Source organism: Argentina anserina, chromosome 1 (assembly GCF_933775445.1).
Source record: "Argentina anserina chromosome 1, drPotAnse1.1, whole genome shotgun sequence".
Taxonomy (NCBI): Eukaryota; Viridiplantae; Streptophyta; class Magnoliopsida; order Rosales; family Rosaceae; genus Argentina; species Argentina anserina.
Genome location: NC_065872.1, coordinates 2,852,249 through 2,876,948, shown reverse-complemented (window position 1 = coordinate 2,876,948; position 24,700 = coordinate 2,852,249). Strand labels below are relative to the sequence as shown.

General features: G+C 39.6%; 5 protein-coding genes and 2 pseudogenes across 5 annotated transcripts; 4 read left to right on the top strand and 3 right to left on the bottom strand.

The window, feature by feature from the left end:
- Positions 1 to 1,720: 1,720 nt before the first annotated feature.
- On the top strand, positions 1,721 to 4,330 carry LOC126800365 (derlin-1). Its single transcript, XM_050527731.1, has 7 exons — positions 1,721 to 1,833; positions 2,405 to 2,540; positions 2,622 to 2,695; positions 2,940 to 3,033; positions 3,271 to 3,399; positions 3,490 to 3,650; positions 3,920 to 4,330. The coding sequence occupies exons 1-7, from the start codon at positions 1,817 to 1,819 to the stop codon at positions 4,047 to 4,049; spliced, it is 741 nt and encodes a 246-aa protein (XP_050383688.1). The 5' UTR covers positions 1,721 to 1,816; the 3' UTR covers positions 4,050 to 4,330.
- A 525-nt stretch (positions 4,331 to 4,855) lies between these two features.
- On the top strand, positions 4,856 to 6,157 carry LOC126800383 (profilin-2). Its single transcript, XM_050527752.1, has 3 exons — positions 4,856 to 5,150; positions 5,417 to 5,554; positions 5,968 to 6,157. The coding sequence occupies exons 1-3, from the start codon at positions 5,022 to 5,024 to the stop codon at positions 6,100 to 6,102; spliced, it is 402 nt and encodes a 133-aa protein (XP_050383709.1). The 5' UTR covers positions 4,856 to 5,021; the 3' UTR covers positions 6,103 to 6,157.
- Positions 6,158 to 7,805: 1,648 nt separating this feature from the next.
- LOC126800371 (profilin) lies at positions 7,806 to 8,983 on the top strand. Its single transcript, XM_050527743.1, has 3 exons — positions 7,806 to 8,022; positions 8,173 to 8,310; positions 8,593 to 8,983. Exons 1-3 carry the CDS (start codon positions 7,900 to 7,902, stop codon positions 8,725 to 8,727), a joined length of 396 nt encoding a protein of 131 aa, XP_050383700.1. The 5' UTR covers positions 7,806 to 7,899; the 3' UTR covers positions 8,728 to 8,983.
- A 673-nt stretch (positions 8,984 to 9,656) lies between these two features.
- On the bottom strand, positions 9,657 to 10,539 carry LOC126793519 (caffeoylshikimate esterase-like; annotated as a pseudogene).
- Positions 10,540 to 11,583: 1,044 nt separating this feature from the next.
- Positions 11,584 to 17,917, top strand: LOC126793511 (cactin-like; annotated as a pseudogene).
- A 647-nt stretch (positions 17,918 to 18,564) lies between these two features.
- On the bottom strand, positions 18,565 to 21,602 carry LOC126787887 (glucan endo-1,3-beta-glucosidase 13). The gene is made up of 4 exons (XM_050513805.1): positions 21,337 to 21,602; positions 19,011 to 20,291; positions 18,873 to 18,903; positions 18,565 to 18,772 (listed from the first exon to the last, which is right to left on the bottom strand). The coding sequence occupies exons 1-4, from the start codon at positions 21,389 to 21,391 to the stop codon at positions 18,637 to 18,639; spliced, it is 1,503 nt and encodes a 500-aa protein (XP_050369762.1). The 5' UTR covers positions 21,392 to 21,602; the 3' UTR covers positions 18,565 to 18,636.
- A 622-nt stretch (positions 21,603 to 22,224) lies between these two features.
- Positions 22,225 to 24,412, bottom strand: LOC126793494 (pentatricopeptide repeat-containing protein At5g65560-like). Its single transcript, XM_050520035.1, is given in 4 exon segments — positions 22,225 to 22,263; positions 22,265 to 22,517; positions 22,519 to 23,233; positions 23,236 to 24,412. Coding segments are annotated over 4 exon segments (2,184 nt in total).
- Between the last annotated feature and the right edge of the window lie 288 nt (positions 24,413 to 24,700).

The following is a 24,700-nucleotide window of genomic DNA, read 5'->3' as shown; positions in this document are numbered from 1 at the left end:
TTGATAATTCTAAGACTCGGAGATTTAATGTCATATTAGTACTATCATCGGGGATGAAGACGTATATGTCTCCTGTTAGTGTTATTAATACCACTGTGATTAGGCTTACAATGATTGGTCAAGTTTGTACATAGGAAGAAAATAATAACTGTGATTTTCCGAAGAGGGGAATTTCTATATCTCTGACAGTATCAACTGCAATTGCTTTTCCAATCCATCTCCACAACAGTAGACCTTCTTCGCTGTGAGCTGATCTTACCGAAAACTTCCACCAAAGATTAAGACCACGCAAACTCTTTTCTTGGGACACTTTCTCAATGTGACAATTCAGAAATTTCAAGAACACTTTTCTCTTTTGTTCAGATCGTCTCCGATTTTTTCTGAATTAACACACAACCTTGGAAGCAATGTGCAAAACTTGTTAAATTCTTTCGACAAGGCGATGGCTCGAGCAAGGTCTTAAATGTCGAGGTAACCTAGTATACATCTCAAACGTAACTCCCTGCGATAGCTCACTGAACCTGTTCCGTTTTTCTTCATCCAACTTCAACATGGCTCAATACTCTCAAGCAGGGACAGATCCTCTTCATAGAAAGGGATGCTCAAGCATCCCCAACCAATCACAAAAAAAAAGAAGTAATATACACATATTTTTTTAAAAATGGAAGCATCCCCTACACCCATCGACACTCAACATGTTTACATGCGCACATAATAGTAATTAATTAAATTCACTTTTTTTCCGATCTCAAAAACTAAGGCCTTAATTCCTAAACCAAATCTCTACCTTAGCTCCACTCTCCACCACAATATTGCCGTATTTCATTAACTACTAAAGTGTGGTTTCACGGCGTTACTCGGCCAGCTCTCTAGATCGAATTTGGGGATTTATAGTTTTTATTTTTGTTTGGCAATCTCAAGTGAAGGAGGTGATGGAATTGGAATTAGGATTTAGTTTTACTTTGTTTAATTATTTTGATTTTTCTGATTTTGAGTTTGGATTGAGTTGAATTCTAATTGCTACTTACTTTTTGAAATAGTCAAGGAAGAGAACAAATAATAAGCAGGTTTTTGTCCATCTACTTCATCGGTTCAAACTGCTTTAATCATTCAATTAACATAATTAAGTACTTATTGATGTATGAATTGATTGAATAAGATTATAGATTCCCGAATTGTTTTGTGACTTTTGTGGTCTACTATTTTATCGAATTGTTTAGTTATATATGTGCACTTATCAATTTTGGTAGCTAGCTGTAATGTCACATTGTTAGTAGTGGTCTAATATAAGTATTGTTTTTCAATGATTATAGGTTATTAGACTAAGATCATGTAATATCAAAACTTCAGCCAAAACGAAGCGTTTGAAAAAAAATACTTCATGGTTTTTAAACACCGTCTAAATTCTCATTATTTACTTATTATTCGATTTAGAAATTAGAACTTCAAGCATCTCCGATGTGACTATTCAGGATCGCCACTGCTCTCAAGTCCCAACCTAGCTAGCTTCAAGACCAACAATTTCTTAGTGCTGATTTTTCATTAGTTAACAGTTAAACCGGCAATTAGTCCTATTTCTAATTGGGAAGGGGTAACCTAGGGCAGGCCCATCGAGCCCAACTCAAATCCGTCGCACGCTTAAGCAAATCCCACTCGTGTGGGGGTCAAGAAACGTGCACGTTAACTAGACAAGTAGAGAAGCTTCTTCTCTCCCTGTTATTTTCTTAATACCCAAGTCGGTGTTCTCACGATTTCAGAGCGAGAGAGATCTGAGCTGGGCTGTCACTGAAATCTGTTATCGAATTCTGGGTTTGCAATGTCGACTCCTGCTGAGTAATACCCTTGTTTCCTTTTTGCTTCTTTGGTTCATGTATTGCTTGATTCTTGTGATTCTTTTCTGCTATAGGGTTTTGGGTTTTATACGCTTTGATATAATGCCAGTATATCGCAATCTTCAAGATGAATTCTGGGATTGCTTTGTTTTAGAGTTTTAGTGATTCATTTTGTAATAATTGGTATCTTGGAATTGAATTTAGCTGAGGTTATGTGAAGCTGGACTGATCCCACTACAAAGTTAATAGGGCTTTTGGTGTTTTGGATAAGGTTTGCTGGAAATTGTAGAACTGGGTGTATTCGGTTTATATATAATCACTAGATGAACCTTAGAATCTGTTTTACTCGGAATCATATTAAAGAAATAATCAGATATGGACCTTAACCTTTTCTTGTTGTTTGGTTTCGGATGAAGTTATATTAGGAACAATGCATACTGAAAATATAGTATCATCAGTCCATGTAATTTTGTCTGCATGTGTTAATGGCTTCACTCTTGTTATATTATGCACCAGTTCTTGTTTTCATTAAGGTAGAATTGTTCAAATGAGTTTTTATTTGCTCGTTTCAGATTCTATCAGTCACTCCCACCCATAAGCAAGGCTTACGGGACCATCTGTGTAGTGGCAACTGCGGCCTTTCAGTTGGGGCTTTATGATCCTCGTACAATTGCATTATTATACGGACCAGTTTTTTCACAGTTCCAGGTATAGGTTCGTGGAATAGGTTGAGGTATTGTGTTTAGTTCTGGGGATAGAACACTTCTTTAACTTCACATTCTGTTGTAGGTGTGGAGGTTAATTACGAATTTCTTTTTCCTTGGGAAATTCTCTGTCAACTTTGGAATTCGCCTTTTGATGATGTAAGTACCTGAATGACTCCTGATCAGTGATCATTTCGGTGCATGTCTATCATCTGCTTTGGTTTATGTAGTCAAATGTTACATCTCCTGTTAGAAGCATAAAATTTTATGTACCATAACATCATGCATAGAAGGAAAGAGACCAATTCATCTTTGCCCTGTTTTAACTAACAAAACAATTGATTATATTAGTTATTAACTAGATGGGTGGGGCACTAATACAAAACTGTTAATGGTTGCACAGAGCAAGATATGGCGTTCAACTTGAAAAGGGACCATTTGAAAGGCGTACCGCTGATTTCTTGTGGATGATGATATTTGGAGCCTTGACACTATTGGTGTGTGAGTTCACTGAGTTGTATTCATTTTCTTTTCCTTCAGAGTGTAAAGATTAAGCTGGAACTAGTTTGGAACTGAAAGGATTGCACATGTGGTGTTTCCTGAATTATTTGTTTTCTTGTTTCTTATATTTTCCTAAATATGGTGTTTAGCTTGCTCGGATTTAGTAATGTTGAATTATATACCATCCATGATTTCTCTTGTTTTCACCTCTTATGCTTGTCTTGAAATTATAGGTTTTATCTGCCATCCCACTGTTTTGGTCTCCATTCTTGGGGATATCACTTGTGTTCATGCTTGTTTACGTTTGGAGTAGAGAATATCCAAATGCGAATATCAACTTGTATGGTCTCGTGCAACTTAAGGTATGAACTGTGGTGTTTTCCCGAACTCTGTTAGGTGTTTTATTTTGTTATGTAACTGCGGCTGCTGCATATCTTAATGTCTGCGTGCAGGCATTTTATTTCCCCTGGGCAATGCTTGCTTTGGACGTCATTTTTGGTTCACCAATTTGGCCAGATCTGCTGGGAATCATTGCTGGACATCTGTACCACTTCTTGACTGTGTTGCATCCATTGGCAGGTGGCAAGAACATATTAACGACTCCAAGATGGGTGTATCCTTTTTATATTTTCTCAAGTGAAATTTACTCTGTTTATGGCATATCTGCTTGAATTTAGTTTTTCATCCATCGTTGCATTCACCTAAGAAAGTTACAACTCATCATCGTAATGTTCTTCTTTTGGAGTGGTAGTAGTGTTTATTCTCAGTGTGTTGTTGATTTGTTTCAATGCTTTTATTATCCATGCTTCAGCTAAAAACTAGTGCCTAGTACAACAAATCACCTGCTTGTCCCTGTAGCTTTTCTTGACTGCTACTGCTTAGACATAAAGTTGTTGCCAGATGGAGGATAGGTGCCCCTCCACGAGCAAGCCAATCCCAACCTGCCGCCGCCGCTGCCGCTCCTGGTACTGGTGTGGCTTTCAGAGGGAGGTCTTATCGACTTGCTGATTAATTGTGGTCTGTCAAGGGCCTGAGACACCCCCATTCATTTCAACACTATCAGAATCTTTGCTGGAAAACTAACAAGCAGAAAGGATGGCATTTCGTGATAGGACTCTTAACCGTTGCATATGTAGCAAAACTATGTTTTTCTCCTTTGAGATCATTTTCATAACTTGTTAAACTTGTAAGAGAAAGGAATTGCTATAGACATAGCTTACAGTATTCGTTCCTCAGAGCGGATGTTAAATGAATGTCGATGACCTAGATAATATACTTCATTTATTGTTCGAACTTTGGATACAGCTTCTCTAACAGATTCTTATTATTTATGATCATTTAGTTTGATATAGGATGCCAACAAAGTGTTTCCTCGTCTAAGAGGGATCAAACATAATTTTCTTACTAATTGATGTAATTGGGTTTCCGCATGCAGTTCAACACCATACAACATTCAGTCACTAGTTCAATTAAACCATCAGATTTCGTTTATTGGATTTCGCATTTGAGTTTGAGAAGTTGCGAGTCAGGACCAATCTCACATTTATGGTGGGATGTGGAATTGAAGAGAAGGGAAGAAAGTGCCATGAAGTAAGGCTTGAGATAAATAGTAATTTCTCAACGGAAGCAGAGGAAATATCGTGAAAAAGAGCAAGGACCAAGGGTGAAACGACACTTGGTAGAGTAAAATTTGAAAGTAGAGGGAGAAATTAGAGGTGATCCATCAGATGAGATCCATGTTTCTTAGCCTTCAAAGGTCGCTCTCCCCACATTTATCTCCTTTCCCTATTTATAATTTCCTTGTCAAACTAACCACCACTGACCAAGCCATAACATTAACTCTAAAAAGCTATTCAAGGAAGACCCTCCTTCACTTCCATATCAATATATCATCCAGTGTTATAGGCATAGCCTATATACAACAAAGAAGAAGCAAAGAAAGTAAGGAATATCAGAGACACAGAAGGTAACCAGAGAAGGAAAAATGTCGTGGCAGACTTATGTAGATGAACACTTGATGTGTGACATTGATGGCAACGGCCAGCATCTTGCGGCAGCGGCCATTGTTGGTCATGATGGCAGCCCATGGGCCAAGAGTGCTTCCTTCCCGCAGGTTCAACCCCACTATTAGTAGTACTTTATCATCCATCTATATCCCATTTGCATATGAATGCACGAACTTCTTTCAAATGTTTTATGTTAGCGGAATCATGTCAAACCTGTGCTTTACAATGTGATCTGCAACCTGGCAATGTACCATGATATGATCTCATTTGGTATTAAATGTGTTGCACTGCGTATGAGCAATGCAGCATTGTTGTTTGATGTACTAATTGCATGTCCTAATTGTGGATTTTGGTTCATCTATGTTGGTTGCAGTTTAAGGCTGAGGAGATCACTGGTATCATGAAAGATTTTGATGAGCCTGGACACCTTGCTCCGACTGGCTTGCACCTTGGGGGAGTAAAGTACATGGTAATCCAGGGAGAACCTGGTGCGGTTATCCGTGGAAAGAAGGTGATCATCTCATCTCTTTGTACATAATCCTGTCAACCAGATCATCTACTTGCTTGGTTATCAATGTGCTATCATAGGAAAACCAACTCATATATGCTAAATGTATGTATTGTAGTCAAGTCATGGTACATTGGTACTTACACCTGCAAGCCCTTCAAATGCCTTCAAATCTGTACTTGCTAAAAAAAATCTTTGCAGAATGTAGTGCCATAAAAGTAGCCTACCAGGCATTCACTAGTTAAGCTGTATATGAATGAGAAACACATTAATCAGATCAAAAACCATGGTGAATTGATGATCTCTTCGTTTACATCATATCTACTATCTTTAAAATGAATCTATAATGTGTTTTTGGTTGGATATTACAAGTTTTTATAGAGTATGATATTCTTAATTTGTAATTGATTTTTCAGGGCTCTGGAGGAATCACTATCAAGAAAACCGGACAAGCACTAGTATTCGGAATCTATGAAGAACCAGTGACTCCAGGACAGTGCAACATGGTTGTTGAGAGGTTGGGCGATTACCTTGCTGATCAAGGCCTCTAGGGTGCTCATCTACCACAATACGTTCTAGTATTTACCTCTTGAACATTTTTGTTTTTCTTTTTACCTTTTTCTTTTGGGGTTTGGTTCCAAGTTTGCATCTACTTCATCAAAATTCACCTGCAATAGGTGGTGAAGGCATTGTTGCAAGCAATAACCACGCGAGAAGGACTAAAAGCAGTTGTTTGATCAATTGCAGAAACTTAATATTTTCATGATATAATTTGTATCCTTTATTCCCTATTTAAGTTTTCTTGTAGCTTTTCTCTACGGTACATTATTTCATTGGAACAATATTAAAGATTATTTGTCTGGCCAAAGTTTGCCAGCACATATTTGAATATCTAGCTGGTGTGATTTCTGATTTTAGTTCTTCATAGACTTAGGGAATTGATGAATATAATACACTTCCATATGAATTGAAGCATCTTAATCTACTCTGTCTGCTGTCCTTGGCCATCATTGATGCACTTGTATGGCCACATTTGTATTTACAACCTGTGGTTTCCTAAAGAATAAACCCTCACATTTCTATGTTAGATGATTAAAGTGATATTACTTTGTGGGTAAAAAACACTCTTTTGTTAGACAGTTTGATATATTATGTCGTCAAATTTGAACCAATGGCGAATTCGGCGATGAATGGTTCAGCTGTCACAGGGAAGATTTCTCATTATATACATGCTCATGGAGGACCTCAGATAGTGCAAGTTGATGTCCTCACATATCATAGGGAATATCCAGTCAAGCATTCTTAGGGAAAGTGATGGGCCAGAAAATCAACAATCTAAAGTTGAATTAGATTTTACATTTACCAGAAAGAAACGAGTACTGTGACTGAGATAGAGATTCTCTCACAGACTTGGCTTTCCAAAATGCTTTGGTATTATTAAAAAAACCAAGCATCATGATTTTATTAATTATAGAGGTCCCATAAGCTTGTGTAAGAAAAGGGTTTGATCATTTGACAACTAGCTCCTCTTCTTTTGATTGTGTAGGGCTGGCTGGAGATAAGATGCTCAAATGAGCTGGTGTATTTGCCAGTCTATTCCATTCTGCTTTCAGCATCATGCTATTCATAACCTCTCTTAATCTTCTTACCACACCCTAACAATATAATCAAAGTAATTTCACCTTATGAACAAGTCATCAACAGCTTAAAGCAAACCAAAGGACAATCCATATCAAGAACTGTAAACTCAATGATTAATGCAGAAAAGTAGAAAACCAGCTGTGAAAGGGTTTGGGGAAACTAGCATCATATTCACTGATATAACACAATAAGAAAAAGTAGAATTGATCTCCAACTATGTTTGTACCTTATATTTCTGACACAAGATTAATAAAAAAATCACATTCTTAACTCTTAAATCTTGATTATAACAAAAACCATAAAAACTATCTTATCCGACTATGATCAAAATGTTCTACTATATGTTTATCGAGATTAAGTGCTACCATCGTAACTAGAGACTCCCTTGTCGGAATTAGGGAGTCACCAAATTCTTGACTTGTTTATCTTCATTTACTAGAGCTTATTGTAGAATTTACTCCTCTCTTGACAAAGAGTAAAATCAGTAAATATCAGAAATGAAACATTTTTTTAATGAAGGGAAAATAGGGGTTTTTTTTTAATTTAAAAAAAGAGAATAAGATCTGTCTCTTCAATATTTAAAGTGTGTGCGGTGCGTTGTTTCAACGCTGAAATTCACAAGAAGAAGAAGAGAAGCAGAACCCAAAAGCTTGAGACTTTCTTCCCCCCCCAACAAACTCCGATCACCGCCGATTCAAAACCTCAAGATGTCGTGGCAAACTTACGTCGATGACCACTTGATGTGCGAAATCGAAGGCAACCACCTCTCCGCCGCCGCCATCATCGGCCTAGACGGCAGCGTTTGGGCCCAGAGCGCCACCTTCCCTCAGGTTCGACCCTTTTGCTCAAAGCTTTGATCTTTATGTCTAATTTGAAGTTTCATTGATCCATTAGATTAGCCCTCTTTATTGTGATTCGGGTTTTTTGTTTGAATCAAATCTTGAAGTGTTTGGTTTTGTTGGGTTTAATGTGTGGTGTAGTTGAAGCCTGAAGAAGTTACTGCCATTGTGAAAGACTTTGAAGAACCTGGAACACTTGCTCCTACTGGGTTGCATCTTGGAGGCACTAAGTACATGGTGATCCAAGGAGAGCCTGGGGCTGTCATCAGAGGGAAGAAGGTAGCTGAATCTGATTCATTTTTTGCTTGAAAACCCAAATCATAGTTATGCAAATCGACCCAGTTCATGGAATTTGCATTTTGAGACAGTTTGTGGCTTTGCATTGTGATCCAGTTTGTGTGTTTGCAGGGTGATGTGGTTTTTAGTTATGTGGTTTTGACCCTGTTCATGATTTGTGAGCTTATGCATTGTGATCCAATTTGTGCTTTTGCATGGTGTTTGTGTTTATGTGTTGTGACCCAGTTTGTGGTTTTGATCCGAGGTTGGTGAATTTAATTTCAGGGCCCTGGAGGTGTTACTGTGAAGAAGACTACATTGGCTTTGCTCATTGGGATCTATGATGAGCCAATGACTCCTGGACAATGCAACATGATTGTGGAGAGGCTTGGCGATTATCTGGTTGAGCAGGGTATGTAGACACTCTTGGTATGTCTTGTTTGGTTTGATTGCAGTGAAAGCAAACATGTACTAGTAGTGGTGGTGAGTGGAAACACATTTGGTGCTTGAGAAATGATGATTATGGTCTTTGTCTTATTGTCTGTGTACTACTTTGATGGATGGTATTGTAAGATTTTAAAGTGAGGTACTTGTTACCACTGTATTTCCGCAGATGCATGCGGCAAATTGATTTGCATTAATTTTATAAATACTTTTACTTCAGGTTTGTGCAGTTGATGGTTGTGTTTCAGTTTTTGTCAAATTTTTCTTCAACATGTTTGAAGCATACAAGAGATCAAAGCTACATGTGTATTCTTACTTGCATAATGTATGATGATTGATATCTGCAAATCTGCAATGATGAGATTTCAAAGTTCACGGCATGGTTTCATAGAGAATAGTGAGGCAATATGGACATTGAAGATCTTTTAATAGTGTGGGACGGGAAAGATGGTTCGGATGGTTTTCTGGGGTTCAGCCAGGGTGGTGTTGGTGGATGGTTTAAGTTACAGATCTAGTTTAATTCTTCTTGTGGGCTTTAGGTACGGAGATGGTTAATTAAATCTTATTAAAACAGAAGAGTGGTCTTGGCTGATATCTTGACATTCCAATTCTTGCTTTGCATTTCGGTTCTTTTAATTATAACCTACATACCTGCCGATTTTATCTCACATATACAAATATTCTTGTACAGTGTGATCAACAAATTTGTGATCACGCCAGTTCTGAATTGACAGTGGGGAATCACAATATGAAGTATACGTTTTAGTTTGTAGGTAACAAATATACAATGATTTTGAATCTATTGACAGGCGATAACAAATATCCTGGTCACCAATTCTCCTCGAATTACTTGAAGTTTCTTATCTTCCACTATCTCTTCTCGAGTCTCCCTCCGACCTTGTAGTTCAGCGGGCACTTTTCCTGTCTAACCAGTTGATTATGTCTGAAAACACAATTTCAGTATTCTCCGGTGGTTCTCCATAGAGGTGATCATGCCACATATTTGGGTACAACTGCAGTGTCTTATCACAACTGGAGGAAACCTCGTAGAGCTGTTTGCTTACTGATGTGTCGGTAACTTTATCGTCTTCACCATGGAGAACTAGGAAGGGCAATGTGATCTCCTGAAGCCTCTGTTCAATATCTGTGCTGACCCTCAAAAGTTCGTAGGCGGTTTTCAGACGAGGTCGGCCTTTGTAGCAATAAGGGTTTTCTCTCGTCTGTTTCCTAACCTCAGGTACTTTAAAAGCAACATCGATGATATCATCGTGGGGATTATTTTCCAAGTTGGAATAACCCTGCAAAGCTTTATCAAAATACTGATGACAGTAGGAGATGGCCTCATGTCATCTGCAATCTTACACATCGGTGCAACCAAGACCTCCCAATATTCTGGGCTTTTCCTATGAACAAGCAGCGCCACTGCTCCTCCTATTGACTCGCCCATCAGATACCTCACTTTTCCTTTGTTCTCTTTGCTCTCACATATATTTGTGAAGTGCAGTCCTCCACAAGAAGATCAAAACTCTTGACATATCCTTTAAGGCCCGACGATTTTCCATGGCCTTCGTAGTCTTTCCAGTAAACGGCAAACCCCGCTTTGGCAAGTTTGGTTGATGTACTGTTCATGGTTATGCTGCACTCCATGCCATATCCATGGCAGATGAAGATCAATGCTTTGGGAGGTTTGTTATTGTTTGGAAGCCATTTGCATGTGAAAAGCTTCATTCCTCTAGAGTTGAGGATGAACTTCTCTTCGTATTTGACATCCTCCATATCATAGGCCATGATTTAGAAGTGAAGAACCCGGTTTTAATCCAAATATTCCAATTGAGGAGAGATTTCCGGTTAAATTCTCTCTTTCTCACTACTGTTTTACTGCCAAACGAGGTCTCTTCTATTGCGCTCTACTTGTAGGAACAGAAGATTTTTCCTAATTGTCTAGCTTTTAGTTGTTTTCAACTTTGGGGTTCGACAATGTAGTGGTTCCTATTTGGATTTGGAATAGTCTTTGGATAATAATTTATTCTAGTCGGTTAAGAAATCTCAGTCTAGGTCAGTAGCCCTTTTAGAAGCAAAGGCCCTCGAGTAGACTAATGCTAGGTAGCCCAAAATTTAGGAAAATTCTGGCATGCGCTAGTGCATGGTGTGTAGCAGCATTTTGCACCACACACTACCGTCATACACACTCGTGCATCATATGACACTCTTCTATCACCATACACATATGTGTGTATTTCATACATTGCTGCACAACATACACTCCCCAAAGTGTCATCAAAACACAAATTTGTTATCAATTTATTAATTACATTTTTTATAAATACGAAATTCGTTTTTTGGGTACTTTTTCTAATTTATCTTTTTAACCTAATTTGTTTCTATACCTAATCTAACTCAATTCACTTCTTTCTTTCCTAGCCTCCACTCCTCTCATCTATATTTGATCGATCACAAACTAGTCTTCAAAATCAATAAAGTTCTATAGTTGAACATGTTTCATCACAAGAACCTCTTTCAAACGTGGTCAAATTCCAATCTTGTAGAGGAGGATATGAGTTTACGAAACTCATCTTGAAAATGATAGATCTTACAATTTCCTCTGCTAATCTTGTTGTCTAGCATGTTCTTAGGTTAAAAAGATAAATTAGGAAAAGTAAAAAGAATTTCGTAATTATAAAAAAATAGAATTAATAAATGAATTACATAGCTTATGTGGCAAAGTTGACACTAAGGTGGATTCTAGACTTCTAGGTAGTCTCCTAAATTATGGGCTACCTAGCATTACTCTACATACTATATTTCTTTTAAGGATTTTAACAACCCTAAACAATGAGTCGGCACAGAAGAAGAAGATCATCGGAGTCCTCCGACAGCGAAGAGAGCCATGGCCGTCCCCAACGCAGAAAGAGGAAGCTGCCTGCGGAGGAGGAGGATCGAATGATTGCTGAGTACTTGGCCAAGAAGGCAGAAAAGAAAGCTTTGAAATTAGAGAAGAAGAAGAAGACCGAGAGTTTTTATGGAAAAAGAAGATCGAGCGAGATGTTTGCCAAGGGCGTGTGCCCCTTGACGACTCCTACATTGCAGTTAAAGATGAGGAAGAAATACTGGCGGAGATCAAAAGGTCCAGCGAAGCAGGGAAGAAATTAAAGGGCACGTCAGAGAGCACAACGCAAAGATGAGATGGAGCTTTTAGCTAGAGAACGTGCAAGAGCCGAGTTCCAAGATTGGGAGAAGAAAGAAGAAGAGTTTAACTGTGAACAAAGCAGCATCAATTCGGAGAATCGATTGCGAGAGGGGAGTTTCAAGCCGATTGATGGTCTAGTTCTAATGTCTAAGCATCTCAATAGCGGCTCCGTATCAGATGAGGAGTTTGATCAATTGGGAATAGATTCGACGGAGAAGGAGCCTTACATGCATGCATTCCAGGACTTGGCAGTGGAGGGATTGGAAGAGCTTCGAGATGATATCCAAATGAATGTTGATTATTGTAACAGCGCAATGCTAGAGCATGCATTGTTTTGGGAGGCACTGCTGGTGGTTTGTGAATCAAAGCTGGTTGATGCTAGGAGAAAAGATGCAGTCGATCGAGCTACGGTTTGTGGAGAGGAACCTCCCGCCGAGCGAAAAGGCTTGCATTCTAGCGTTGAAGCAGATGTCAAGGCTGTTCTAGATCAATGTATGTACTCTTAGTGAGCTGGAAACATTACAACGCAAAACCAAAGAGAAGGTGAGAGGAGAAGACAAACTTACTGAATTTTGGGAGGCTATTCTTTCACAGCTTCAGGCCGGTAATCACGGTGAATCACGGAGCAATTGGTGGTAGATTAAGTTATATAATCAATTACAAGATGTGAATCAAAAAATCAATCAATATAGCATTAACTTTCCACTTGGTATCAGAGCCAATTTCTTCTATTTTCTTGGTTTTGTGTTCTTACCATTTCAGAGAACCGGTAGTGTTCTTGCAGAAGCTCGGCGCCTTTCTCCATCCTTGTCGGAATCATCCGACGACGTCGGCAATCCGCGGTGCATCTAGCAGTCCTCCAAATCGGAGTAGTCCTCCTCGCCCCCTCTGCACCCGCCTCAACGCTCAACCCTTCACTCCTCTGCCTCCGCCTCGGCGCTCACCTCTTCGTCGCGTCCCAGCGACACCAAGCCACACTCTCTGCTCTAGTTCGACCTCACCGGTCTACTCGGGTCTCCACCGGCACCGATTTCCGGCTCCACCGCGCCGCCCGAGATCGAATCAAACAGGGGCAGCTTTCGGGAGCAGATGAATTCCAATTTCTGGCAATTTTCGGGGCATTTCAGCCCTAAAAATACCACCCGGATCAATCCCAAACTCCGACCCGGCCTAGCCCAGAATCGGTGCGACCCGACCCGACCCGGTCCAGCAAGAATCAATATCTTTTTTTCATGTTAGTGCATACTCACCGTCAGTGCAAGTGCACCAGAGACAGATTCTTCTCCATTTTTGTGGTTTTTGTTGTCTAATCCCTGATTTTTACATTGTTTATTTTTCAATGGGTTCTGGACACGAAACAGAGGGTTCTCAGCTCCCTAATGTTCCGACCTTCGAAGTATCTGTCAAAGGTTCTGACAGTGGTTCATTTGGGGGCGCCAAACTCAACGGAACCAATTTCCGTAAATGGAAACGCTTATGGCTGCTCATCTTCGAGGCATGCATAAGATGAGACATGTCACCGGTGTCACTAAGGCTCCTAGTCCTGAGGATATTGTTGCCTACACTAAATGGGACGACGACGACGATGGTCTTGTCATGTCCGTCTTGTGGAAAGCTATGAATGATGAGATAGTTGATCTGGTGGAGGCATGTGCCACTGCGCAGGTCATATGGGAGACACTGGCCGGCTTATATACTAATGACTCTGATTTCATATAGGTTCATGAGTTAATGTGCACAGCTTTGGCAATACACCAGGATGGGCAACTGGCGACGCACTATTTCACCAAACTAAAGAATATTTGGGCTGAGATTGATGTGAAACGTCCTTGCATGATCAAAAATCAAGAGGATATTGTTTGATACCAAAAGGAGAAGGAACTTGAACGAGTTCACCATTTCCTGAAAGGTCTTGATGCAAAGCATACAAACGCGAAAGATCAATTGCTCCGAATGACCGAACCACCTAGCCTACTCACCGCTTTCACCTATATCTGAAAGGATGAGTCTCAGCAGGAGAGTATTCTTCAGGCACCGGTTGTCGTTTCCAGTCTGACTGTTCATGCTTGATCTCCGGCACCACCCCTTCCGTTAGCAACTTCCGCTCTCCTTCATCGACAAGGACCACCACCAGGCTTCGGGAATCAGCCCCGCCCTCCTTGCTCTTATTGTCATGATACTAACCATGCTCGTGCGACCTGTTGGAAATTGTATCCACACCTTAGGCCTACAATGCCTCATTATCGTCCCCAGACGAAAGCAACTCTTCAATTAGTTCCAGAAAATTAGATATCTATGGTGTGGTTGGGCATGATCATCATACTGTTGGAAGAGCACCTACAACCTCCATCGTTGGCCGTGATCAAATTGGTATGGTTTTCAATATTTCTCACTCTGTTAGTTTGATACATGGATTATTGATTATGGTGCATCTGATCATATGACTTATGACAAATCTTATTTTACCACTTTGTCCCCTCCACCCGTACCCTATGTTACTAATGCTAATGGTGAGGCATTCCCCGTGTTAGGGACATGGTCTGTTCGTATTACTCCCACCATAGAGCTTCACAATGTACTATATGTACCTGCTTTATCTCATCATTTGATATTTGTTCCCCATTTGAACGCTGACGCTCAGTGCTCTGTGACCTTTTTTCCTATGTATGTGATATTTCAGGATCTTCTCACCGGACGAGTAATTGGTCGGGGGTATCTGAGGGGCTGGTTGTTTCATCTGGATCTGACATACGCAGGGGAAAAACCAGGGGGACAGTCTCAGACCACTTTACTCTCCACTTCTGACAAGCTAACTGAAGTTTGGTTATGACATCGTCGCTTAGGGCATCCATCTTTTAGTGTTATGAAAAAATCCATGCTTACTTTGTTTATTAGTGTGGACGAGTCTTGTTTATGTTGTGAGACATGTGTTTTGGGCAAGAGTCATTGATCTACTTATTCCCCTAGTACTTCTCCTAAAAGTTTTATTCGTTTTGAATTAATTCATTATGATGTTTGGGGACCCTCTAAAGAGTCTACTGTGTCAGGAATGCGATATTTTGTGTCATTTATTGATGATTGCACACGTCTTTCATGGATTGTTCTTCTTAAAAATAAAGATGAGGTTTTTGGAGCTTTTCGTGCCTTCCATACCTCTGTCCAAACACAACATAATGCCACCATTCGAGTTCTTCGTTCTGATAATGGGGGGGAATATGTGAATCATGTGTTTTAGGAGTTTTTTAACACACACAGAATTGTTCATCAAACGATGTGTCCTTACACACCTGAGCAAAATGGGGTTTCTGAAAGAAAAAATTGTCATTTACTTGATATGGCTCGGTGTATTCTTTTTAGTGTCCACATGCCTAAATACCTTTGGGTAGATGCTGTCATTACTTCCGCCCACCTCATTAATCGTCTTCCATCTTGTGACCTTCAGGGGAAAATTCCATATGAGGTGCTTGCATCTCATGTCTCATTACCCTCTTTTCATAATCTTCATGCCCGTGTTTTCAGTTGTGTTTCTTTTGTTCATCTTCCACAACATCAGCGTTCTAAGTTGGATGCCCGGGTAGTTAAATGTGTGTTTGTTGGGTACAGAGGACATCAGAAAGGGTGCCGGTGATATCATCCCCCTACTCGGAAGTACTATGTCACTATGGATGTTATCTTTTTTTAGGACATGAGTTATTTTTCCTCTTCTGATACTGCTCTTCAGGGGAGAATTCATATTTTGAATAGCTGTATCATGGAGAGGGGGAGACAAGTGAGCCAGTCGATATGGTAACAGGTTCCGTTGAGATTACCAATGTGTCAGCTACATAAGCACCATCAGATGTCGTCACTCGAGAGATGCAGGTACCAGAAGATGACAACACAACTGCCCCTCATGTCTCCCGTACAGCTGTTTATACCACTGATCAATGCTCTCATGGTACAGAAGATCACCCATATGAGGTTAGTGATTCTATTAGGGCTAATAATAGACAATATGTTTTGCCAAATAGGTATACTCGGGGTCAACCAACAAAAAAATATGAACCTACCATTCAGACTAAAGCCAAGTATCATGTGGCAAATTTTATATCTACCAAAAGATTATCTAAGTCATATGAGTCATTTGTGAATCAAATATCTACTGTATCAGTACCTAACAAAGTGCGGGATGCATTGGGAGATCCAAAATGGAGGAAAGCAATGGAGGAAGAGCTGGATGCATTACAAAAGAACAATACTTGGGAGCTTGTACCTCCACCATATGCAAGAAGACTGTAGGATGTTGTTGGGTGTTTACAGTGAAGCATAATCCATATGGGTCAGTAAGCAGGTATAAAACACGACTAGTAGCAAAGGGGTTCACCCAGACATATGGCATAAACTATGATGAAACATTTGCACCTGTTGCAAAAATAAACATTATCCGGGTATTACTCTCTATCGCTGCTAACTTGAACTGACCACTTAGGCGGTTTGATGTTAAGAATGTATTCCTTTATGGAGAACTAACAGAGGAAGTATACATGGATCTTCCGCCTGGATATGTGGCCGCTTCTCCAACTACCTCTGTATGCATATTGAGAAAGTCTTTGTATGGTCTTAAATAGTCACATCGTGCTTAGTTTGGAAGATTCTCACAATTCATGAGGAAAATTGGCTACAGACAGAGTAATTCAGACCACACGTTATTTCTCAAACATCAACAAGAGAAGGTAACAACCATAATTATATATGTTGATGATATGGTAGTTACTGGGAATGATACTGTTGAGGTGGATAGATTACAGAAACAGCTTGCCAAAGAGTTTGAGATGAAGGACCTAGGTACACTCAAGTACTTCTTAGGTATTGAAGTAGCCCGGGGAAATGAAGGTATATATCTCTGTCAGAGGAAGTACATTCTTGATCTATTAACATAGACATGTATGTTGGACTGCACTCCCATTGATACTCCTATTGAGCAGAACCATCGGTTACCAGAGTAACCAGATCAAGTCCCTACTGAAAAACCTCGTTATCAGACGCCTAATTTATCTATCACATACCAAACCAGATGTTGCGTATGCAGTCAGTGTAGTGAGTCAGTTCATGCATAATCCCAATGAGGACCACATGGATGTTGTTGTAAGGATTTTGAGGTACTTGAAGTCAGCTCCGGGGAGAGGAATAATGTTCTCTAATCACAATAATATCCTTGAAAATTGTGGCTTCACAGATGCAGACTGGGCGGAAGATATTACATATCAGAGATCCACATCAGGGTACTTTACCTTTGTTGGGGGTAATCTTGTTATATGGAAGAGTAAGAAACAAAATATGGTAGCACGATCTAGTGTTGAAGCAGAATACAGAGGTATGACTTAGGGAGTGTGCGAATTGTTATGGCTTAGAAATTTGCTACAAGATTTGGGTATTAAGCCTAAATGTGCTATGCAGCTGTACTGTGACAACAAGGCAGCCATTGATATTTCACATAATCTTGTGCAACATGATTGTACAAAACATGTGGAGGTTGATCATCAGTTTATAAAAGATAAGCTAGACGCGAAGATCATTAGTTTTCCTTTTGTTTCTACAGAATAGTAACTTGCCGATATGCTGACAAAAGGAATGTCTAAAAAGGTCTTTTATGATTCACTTAGCAAGTTGGGCATGGTTGATATGTATGCACCAACTTGAGGGGGAGTGTCGGCGTGAATCCGACAGGTAATCACGGAACAATTGGTGGTAAATTAGGTTATATAATCAATTACAATATGTGAATAAAAAAATCAATCAATATAGCATTAACTTTCCATTTCCTGTATTGAAGGCCAATGCATATTTGAAAAAGCAGTATTCTAAGATTTTGCATAGTTAATAAAGATTTGGAATACTCTCGAAAGAAGCCGAAAGAAGGGGTTTAAGTGCACATTTGAGCGAGGCATTTTTCAACTTTACTTCAACTTCAAACGTTACCGCTACCGCTACCGCAGGTGAATTATGTATGAACTTGCACACCATTCCTTAATGTAATAGTCAGAACGCAACAAAGTTTCTTGTTTTATTGATGATGCTCAAATCTTTCTTTTGTATCTAACTGAAAATATCCCAGAACTAACACCTGCACGACACCACTCCCTGCACTGATGTGCAGCGATCACCACAGATACAAGGATCGCAAGTTAATACATGAAACGTCAAATCAACAAGACCAGAAGAAAAGTTTATGTATGATAAAGATGTGACTTTCAAAATCAATTGCATTACTACGCCAACGAAAATCCATTGGAGATATGAAGTGGTTACTGAGCATGATCATTGGATGTACACATTATTATGGTGTAAGTTGACGTAGGTGGTAGACTGATTTTGGATCTAACAGTTCATTCAAGCCACTACAATCCCCCTTTAATTAAACCTTAGCCATTGGATGTACACATTATTATGGTGTTAGTTGACGTAGGTGGTAGACTGATTTTGGATCTAACAGTTCATTCAAGCCAATACAATCCCCTTTAATTAAACCTTAGCCCTCTGCATTCATGCCATCCCACATTCAGAAGATCCAACACTAATATACAAAAAAGCATGGGGAGCAGATAGATCTAACACAGCAGTTACATTCTTTCTAAAACCAACCTGCAGTATATAAATCACTGCAACACAAGGATCAGTACTAGTTTCCGTGCAAAATGTCTTCTGCTTCTCAGCCACGGTCAACTTACAACGAGAAATGATATGAAGGTCGCAAGAAAGCAAGTGAAAATCCATGCTGGAACTCCCTTAACTGCGGTAGAGGAGGAAGTAGAAGATATTGCTGTTGTGTTACTACTAGCAATAGTTTTGTTGCTCCTGTATTCAAAGTTGCAAATCAAGACAGACAGACATGGGTAAATGAGTTAATAATGATATTAATAAAATAGAACTAGGATGTCGGATATGTAATACTCACCCTGCAGTCATATAGAGGCAGCTGTCATAACCTACATGAATTAAAATCAATTTTTGGTTAGTCCTTTTGAATGGGATTCACAAGCATGAAGTAACTTAAGCAAGTCTGATGTAAAAGATGATGATGTCGTAGACATACTTGGGTTCTTATCGACTTTAATCCCTGACCCTCCAAAACTGCAAGCAATATCTGTAGCCCCATTTTGCTGGTAATAAACGTTGAAAGCATACGATGCATGAGACACGGTATTATCTGGCTCAAAACAAGGCTGGCTCGGCTGAATAGGGGTACAGTCCACATTCCCAGAGCCACAGGCCCAATCTAACGCATTCTGCAAGTCCGCTTCAGAAGCTTTACTTGAAGCAATGCACCAAGTTGTTGTTCCATTTGAACTGGTAACATTAGAATCTGTGGTGGTCATATCCACAGCATTTTTTCCAGTGAAATCCACATTGTAGACGCTTGTCTGGTCAGGATAAAATAGTCCCCAATTCCTCTCAGATTCCAAACCAGGCTTCCTATTTTCATTAAACAAAGAGAAGAGGTAGGTATCCAGTTTCTCCCCAGGCTTTGCAGGTGTACCAGTATTGTTAATGACATGGCGAATCAGATTTGTATTGTAAGTTTGGGCATTGTCAGGAGTTGCAGCTGTCTCTTTTGGCGATCCTTTCGACGGCCAGCCTGTTTCAGTGACCATAACATTGATTGTTTTGAAATTCAGAGCCATAAGTGCGTAGTATATAGCATCTATCTGAGCATCAAACATGTTGGTGTACAACAACCCAGTATTTGGATCAATTACTTCTGAGGATGCCTGAAATAGAGCGTAGTCAAGGGTGACATTACTTGGGGAATCTCTGTAAGCATAGTATGGATATATATCAATCATGAAGGGGGACTGGTTTTCAGCAAGAAATTCCAACAGGGGTTTCAGGAAAGATGCGTAGCTGCTACTAAATGCTCCCGCAGAGGGAGGGAATGATCTAGACAGAACACCGAGGGAATGTGTACTTGATACTTTAATCTTCTTACTAAGACCAGCTTTCTTCAGTGCTGAGAGGACATTTCTCATGGCAGGTACTACACGAGCAGAGACATTACCAGTGGTCTCAGTTACTTCAGCTCCCACTGTTATGTATGTGATCTTTGTAGCCGGATAGTAAGGGAGAATGCTGTTCTTAAGCCAGGTATCTGCATTAGTTTGGAACTGGGAAAATGGCAATAAGTCTGAGTTTGGAACCCCAATCATAAGTTCAACACCAGTGTTTGCAAAGGCCTTGAGGACCTGTATGTTGGAGTCATAAATCCGAACATATTTGATGTTGTGAAGCTGCACAAGCTGCGCAGCTTTGTCAGGTGTAGGAAGGTCATCAGCATTTCTTCCATAGCAAATTCCCACAATGCTTCCTTGGCAAAGATCTGTAAAAAGAATCAAGATGATTTAAGCAAATGTGCATTCACTGAATTCTGAAAACATGGGTTAAGAAAGGATTAATTAAAGAGGACTAATTATGGAGTCAACAAAAAATATTGTAGGAACAAAACACTAAAACCACACATAGATCCTAGTTCCAAAAGTCATAGACTCATAGCCATTGTCAAACAATTGCAAAAGTCACTACTGAGAACAAAGGTGTCCTTTCAATAATCCATCTTCTACTACGATTACATGAATGGCAAGTTAATCAGTAAAGTTCCTATCAACTGCACACTTCAGCCTATAAGGTAAAAAAGCAAAGCAAACAATACTTGTGCATCAAAAAGAAAATTAGCCATTTCCCCACAGCAACCAAATTATAATGATTGTTCTTTACTTATCATTTTTACAAAATGTATAATGCCAAACTGGATAGGGTCTCGAAAACTCCATTATTGAATTGTAGCTGTCCATCAAAGGAATAACCAGAAACCCCACCAAGCACCAACTTGCAAGAATACAAATAAAAACATGGCAGAACACTTCAAAAGAATACTGTAGATTAAGTTCCACAATATTACCCAGAAAATTTTAAGAGTCCAAAATACATTAGTATTTAAGCTACACTAAGCTCTCATTAAAAAATGATGACCCTTGGAGCTAAAAGCAAGCTAATCACCTAAGCCTATACTTATTCTTCCACCAAAATACCAATCATTCCTCAGAAAAAAATATATGAACTTGAATACTTTAAGCTGCTAGACTCTTCTAGGATCCAAGGCAAGGTCTGTAAGAAGAAAAGGTGCAAATCAGAGAAACCCAATAGGCCAATAATGCTGAAAGTTGCAAGTAACCCCACCGACACTTTCTATTTCGTATGTAGATTTGGCTATGTTAATTAGATACCATAACTCAAGAACAAACAAAGATCCGAAGAAGGCAAAAATTTCAGCACAGACATTCAACCCCATTACATACTGAACATAAAAGAAGATATATTGAAAGAGATTTATGAAGAAGAACAAGAACCCAGAAAGAGAAACCAACCCAAAAGCACAAGCAGCTGCAAAATGGCAAAGACAAGTCTGAACCCACAAACCATTGCCTTCTTTCACTCGAGCTCCTTCAACCCACTAAAACCAAACCAAAGTCTTCACCTTTCCTGCTCCTCCTCCTTCTCAGATATAGCAAAGCCTTCAACTTTGTCTGCTTCAACGGCTCTATTCTCCTTTCAAGCCAAAACGAGAGTGAAAAGCACACAACACTAGCTAGTGTAAGAGCTTCGTGTAGAACAAACAGTCCACTCTTTAGTGCTTGTGTCAGGGACACAAGACCAAGACCGGACTTGAGACCATTGTTATGAAATGTGGTTTAATCAATGGCCTCGGTTCCGGAACCTTTTAAAGGATGTCTGCTGTTCCCCACATAAATATATGTCTAAACTCCACACTGTGCTATACTTAGCTACGCGCCACTTAGAACGGGTCTATTCCCAGGTCTGGTTTTGGGTTTTAATATTCAAGTTTTATCTGCCAGAGACAAATCTTTGTTTCTTCTTGCTTTTGGGATTTTTGGACCCTTTTGCCTCGCCTTTTGTTTTTGGGGTGGAAAAGAGAGCTACGGTATTCTCTATTGAATATATTTTGGAGAATATGTTTGTTATATTGGAGAAAACAAGTTCAATCTCTATAACATACAAGTGATCTATAACATTTGATATGCAAATGTCATGTATATTTTCGAGGAATTATATTAGGTTGGACTCACATCATAGTGTGTAACCAAGCCAGGGGATGTTCGTACACTTCAATCAGGAGGTGTAGCATAATAACTTTTATAATATTGTGTATGCAGAAAATCTATGATCCACTCTTCGAGCTGATCAGAAAGATAGACAGGTGAGACAACAGTGAAGATCAGTAGTATTATACACCATCAAAATCCCTCAATTAACATTGAATAGGTCTCAGGATGAAAGCTTGTAACCCATATTCTCAATGACGGTTACCATCTCAGAGCACCTAATGATATGACCTCTCTGAAGTAAACCTTCAAGAAGAACTTTCCAAGCTACTTCATCGTAGTTATACGCGCAACAAAGAATTCGGCAGAAAACAGATTTTGCTTTCTCGTTATTCTCTTCTTCAAAGAGTCCGCATACGAGCAATTTGCATGCCTGCAATGCTGGTAAATAACCAAGCTGTATCATAGTGTCCACCAAAATAGCTTTCTCCATATTCTTTCAACCTACAGCAGCATTGAAGAAGAGAATTACAAATATACTCACTGGGAGAAATACTGCTATCTCTCATATGAGCATACAATTTACGGGCTACGTCCAAGTTCCTAACTTTGCAAAGTGCCACAATAAGCTCGCTGTAAGTGCTCATATTTGGTGCACAGCCATGTTCATCCATCTTCTGAAGGAGCTCTAAAGCAATTTCAAAGTCCACTGTTTTCCATATATCAGCTGATGGGACACTTGAAACCATTTGAAGTCCTATTACATTATCATCAATCTTCAGCAACTTTTCATTTGACAGGTGTTTGATGAGTAAGGAATAGATGCGATGACAAGGGCTGCAATGAGCATTAACCATGCGCTGAAAGACATCAAATGCAGATTCTACTAATCCCAAACGGAGATATGCCTCGATCAAAAATGCATATGTCAAAGAATCTGCAGAAACTCCTTCTTCATCCATCTTAATCATTACCTTCTCTGCTTCTTTAATATCATCAATGCTGCAATATGTATGAACAAATGTACCGTACATAACTGCATCAGGTTGGTAACCAAGAGAGACAAATTCATTTAGAAACCTCTGAGCATGTTCGAAATTCCCTTCTTTTAGCACATGGTTAATTAGAACGTTACAAGTATGGACCGTAGGCTGCACACCAGTACTTAACATCTGTTCCACCACTGACAATGCTTCCTTTGTTTTTCCTCTTTGCACAGCCCACCTAGGAAGGCACAATAAGTATATGAGTTTGGGACACAACCCTCAACAAGCATTCTATCAAATAAAATGCGAGCATCATCAAGTTTCCCAATCTTGCAATAGACATCAAGTAAAGCAGTAAAAATCACTTCATTAGACTTGATGACTTTCTCCTTGAGGGAATCAAATATGAATTGAGCTTCTTCTAATCTCCCAAACTTACAGAGACTGTCAATGATAACACTGTAAGACCACTGGTCAGGAACTACACCACTATGTTTCATCAAATTAAGCAACCTATAAGCACTATCTACATGACCTGCTTTACACTGCCCATTGATCAATGAATTGTATGTAATCCGGTCCGGTGAGAGCTTCCGTTCAAGCATCCTATCAAGAAGCGCCATCGCCTGGTGCACATTGTTCCTTTTGCAAAACCCATGAATCAATTCAGTAAATATGCCAGCATTGGGACGGCACTTATTAGATTCCATCAAATCCAGAATCCCGAAAGCAACCTCAACCGCTCCCTCCTTGCAAAACCCATCAATCAATGCATTATATGTGACAACATCCGGAACCAACCCTTTCGCCGACATCAGGTCCAGAACCTTTCTAGCATACTCAATCTTATTCTCGTCACACAAGCTAGTAATAAGCACATTATAAGTATTCACACTCGGCTCACACCCCTTCTCCTTCATCTCCCTAAACAAATTCATCCCCTCCATTCTCCTCCCCCCTCTACACAACGCATGAATAAGCACATTATATGTCGGCGCATCTGGCACACGCTCATCCTTCTCCATATTACCAAACAACTCAAACGCCTCACGGCTCCTCCCAGCCGCACAAAGCCCATGTATCAACACATTATAGGAAACCACATCTGTTCTACAACCCTTGTCAGGGATCACCTTAAAAATCCCAAAAGCACTATCTACATCCTTATTCCTACAATGCCCCATTATCAAAGAATTATAAGTATTCGTATTCGGCTTCAAACCGGCCTCGACTATCTTACTAAGATACACACCAGCCTCAACCACATTGCCTAGTTTACAATAGGCATTCACCATGATATTATATATATGCAAATCAGGGCGTATTCGATCCAATACCATGTCTGAGTACAACGTTTTCAAATCTCCAATTCCGAGAAACTTGGCTTCACGCATGTTTAATTATAAATTTATAACTACCTTTATTTCAACGCCAGTGGAACGCGCGTTCGGTAGGCTAGTAAAAATATTAAAGGAAGAAAATCATTCCTTATCATTGGTCAAATTTCTCAATAATCCATTGCAAATTATAAAGAAATTTTATTTAATTTCCACCAATCTTTCATTGATAACTGGGAAGATTGATGACTACACCTTCAATGCTTCAAATATGTATACAGCTCGTCAAATAAACTTTTGAAAGAGTAAAGCAAGTTAACGAATGCATGAACCAAGGAGAATCAT

Excerpts from the sequence above, each read along its gene's own strand:
- LOC126800365 (XM_050527731.1), top strand. Across the intron at positions 2,696-2,939 it reads GGAATTCGCCTTTTGATGAT|AGCAAGATATGGCGTTCAAC; the intron begins GTAAGTACCTGA and ends ATGGTTGCACAG. Across the intron at positions 3,400-3,489 it reads ATGGTCTCGTGCAACTTAAG|GCATTTTATTTCCCCTGGGC; the intron begins GTATGAACTGTG and ends GTCTGCGTGCAG.
- LOC126800383 (XM_050527752.1), top strand. The coding sequence starts at position 5,022 with ATGTCGTGGCAGACTTATGTAGATGAACACTTGATGTGTGACATTGAT. Across the intron at positions 5,151-5,416 it reads AGAGTGCTTCCTTCCCGCAG|TTTAAGGCTGAGGAGATCAC; the intron begins GTTCAACCCCAC and ends TGTTGGTTGCAG. Across the intron at positions 5,555-5,967 it reads CGGTTATCCGTGGAAAGAAG|GGCTCTGGAGGAATCACTAT; the intron begins GTGATCATCTCA and ends TTGATTTTTCAG.
- LOC126800371 (XM_050527743.1), top strand. The coding sequence starts at position 7,900 with ATGTCGTGGCAAACTTACGTCGATGACCACTTGATGTGCGAAATCGAA. Across the intron at positions 8,023-8,172 it reads AGAGCGCCACCTTCCCTCAG|TTGAAGCCTGAAGAAGTTAC; the intron begins GTTCGACCCTTT and ends TGTGTGGTGTAG. Across the intron at positions 8,311-8,592 it reads CTGTCATCAGAGGGAAGAAG|GGCCCTGGAGGTGTTACTGT; the intron begins GTAGCTGAATCT and ends ATTTAATTTCAG.
- LOC126787887 (XM_050513805.1), bottom strand. The coding sequence starts at position 21,391 with ATGGTTTGTGGGTTCAGACTTGTCTTTGCCATTTTGCAGCTGCTTGTG. Across the intron at positions 20,292-21,336 it reads GCAGCTGCTTGTGCTTTTGG|ATCTTTGCCAAGGAAGCATT; the intron begins GTTGGTTTCTCT and ends TTCTTTTTACAG. Across the intron at positions 18,904-19,010 it reads TAAAGTCGATAAGAACCCAA|GTTATGACAGCTGCCTCTAT; the intron begins GTATGTCTACGA and ends TAATTCATGTAG.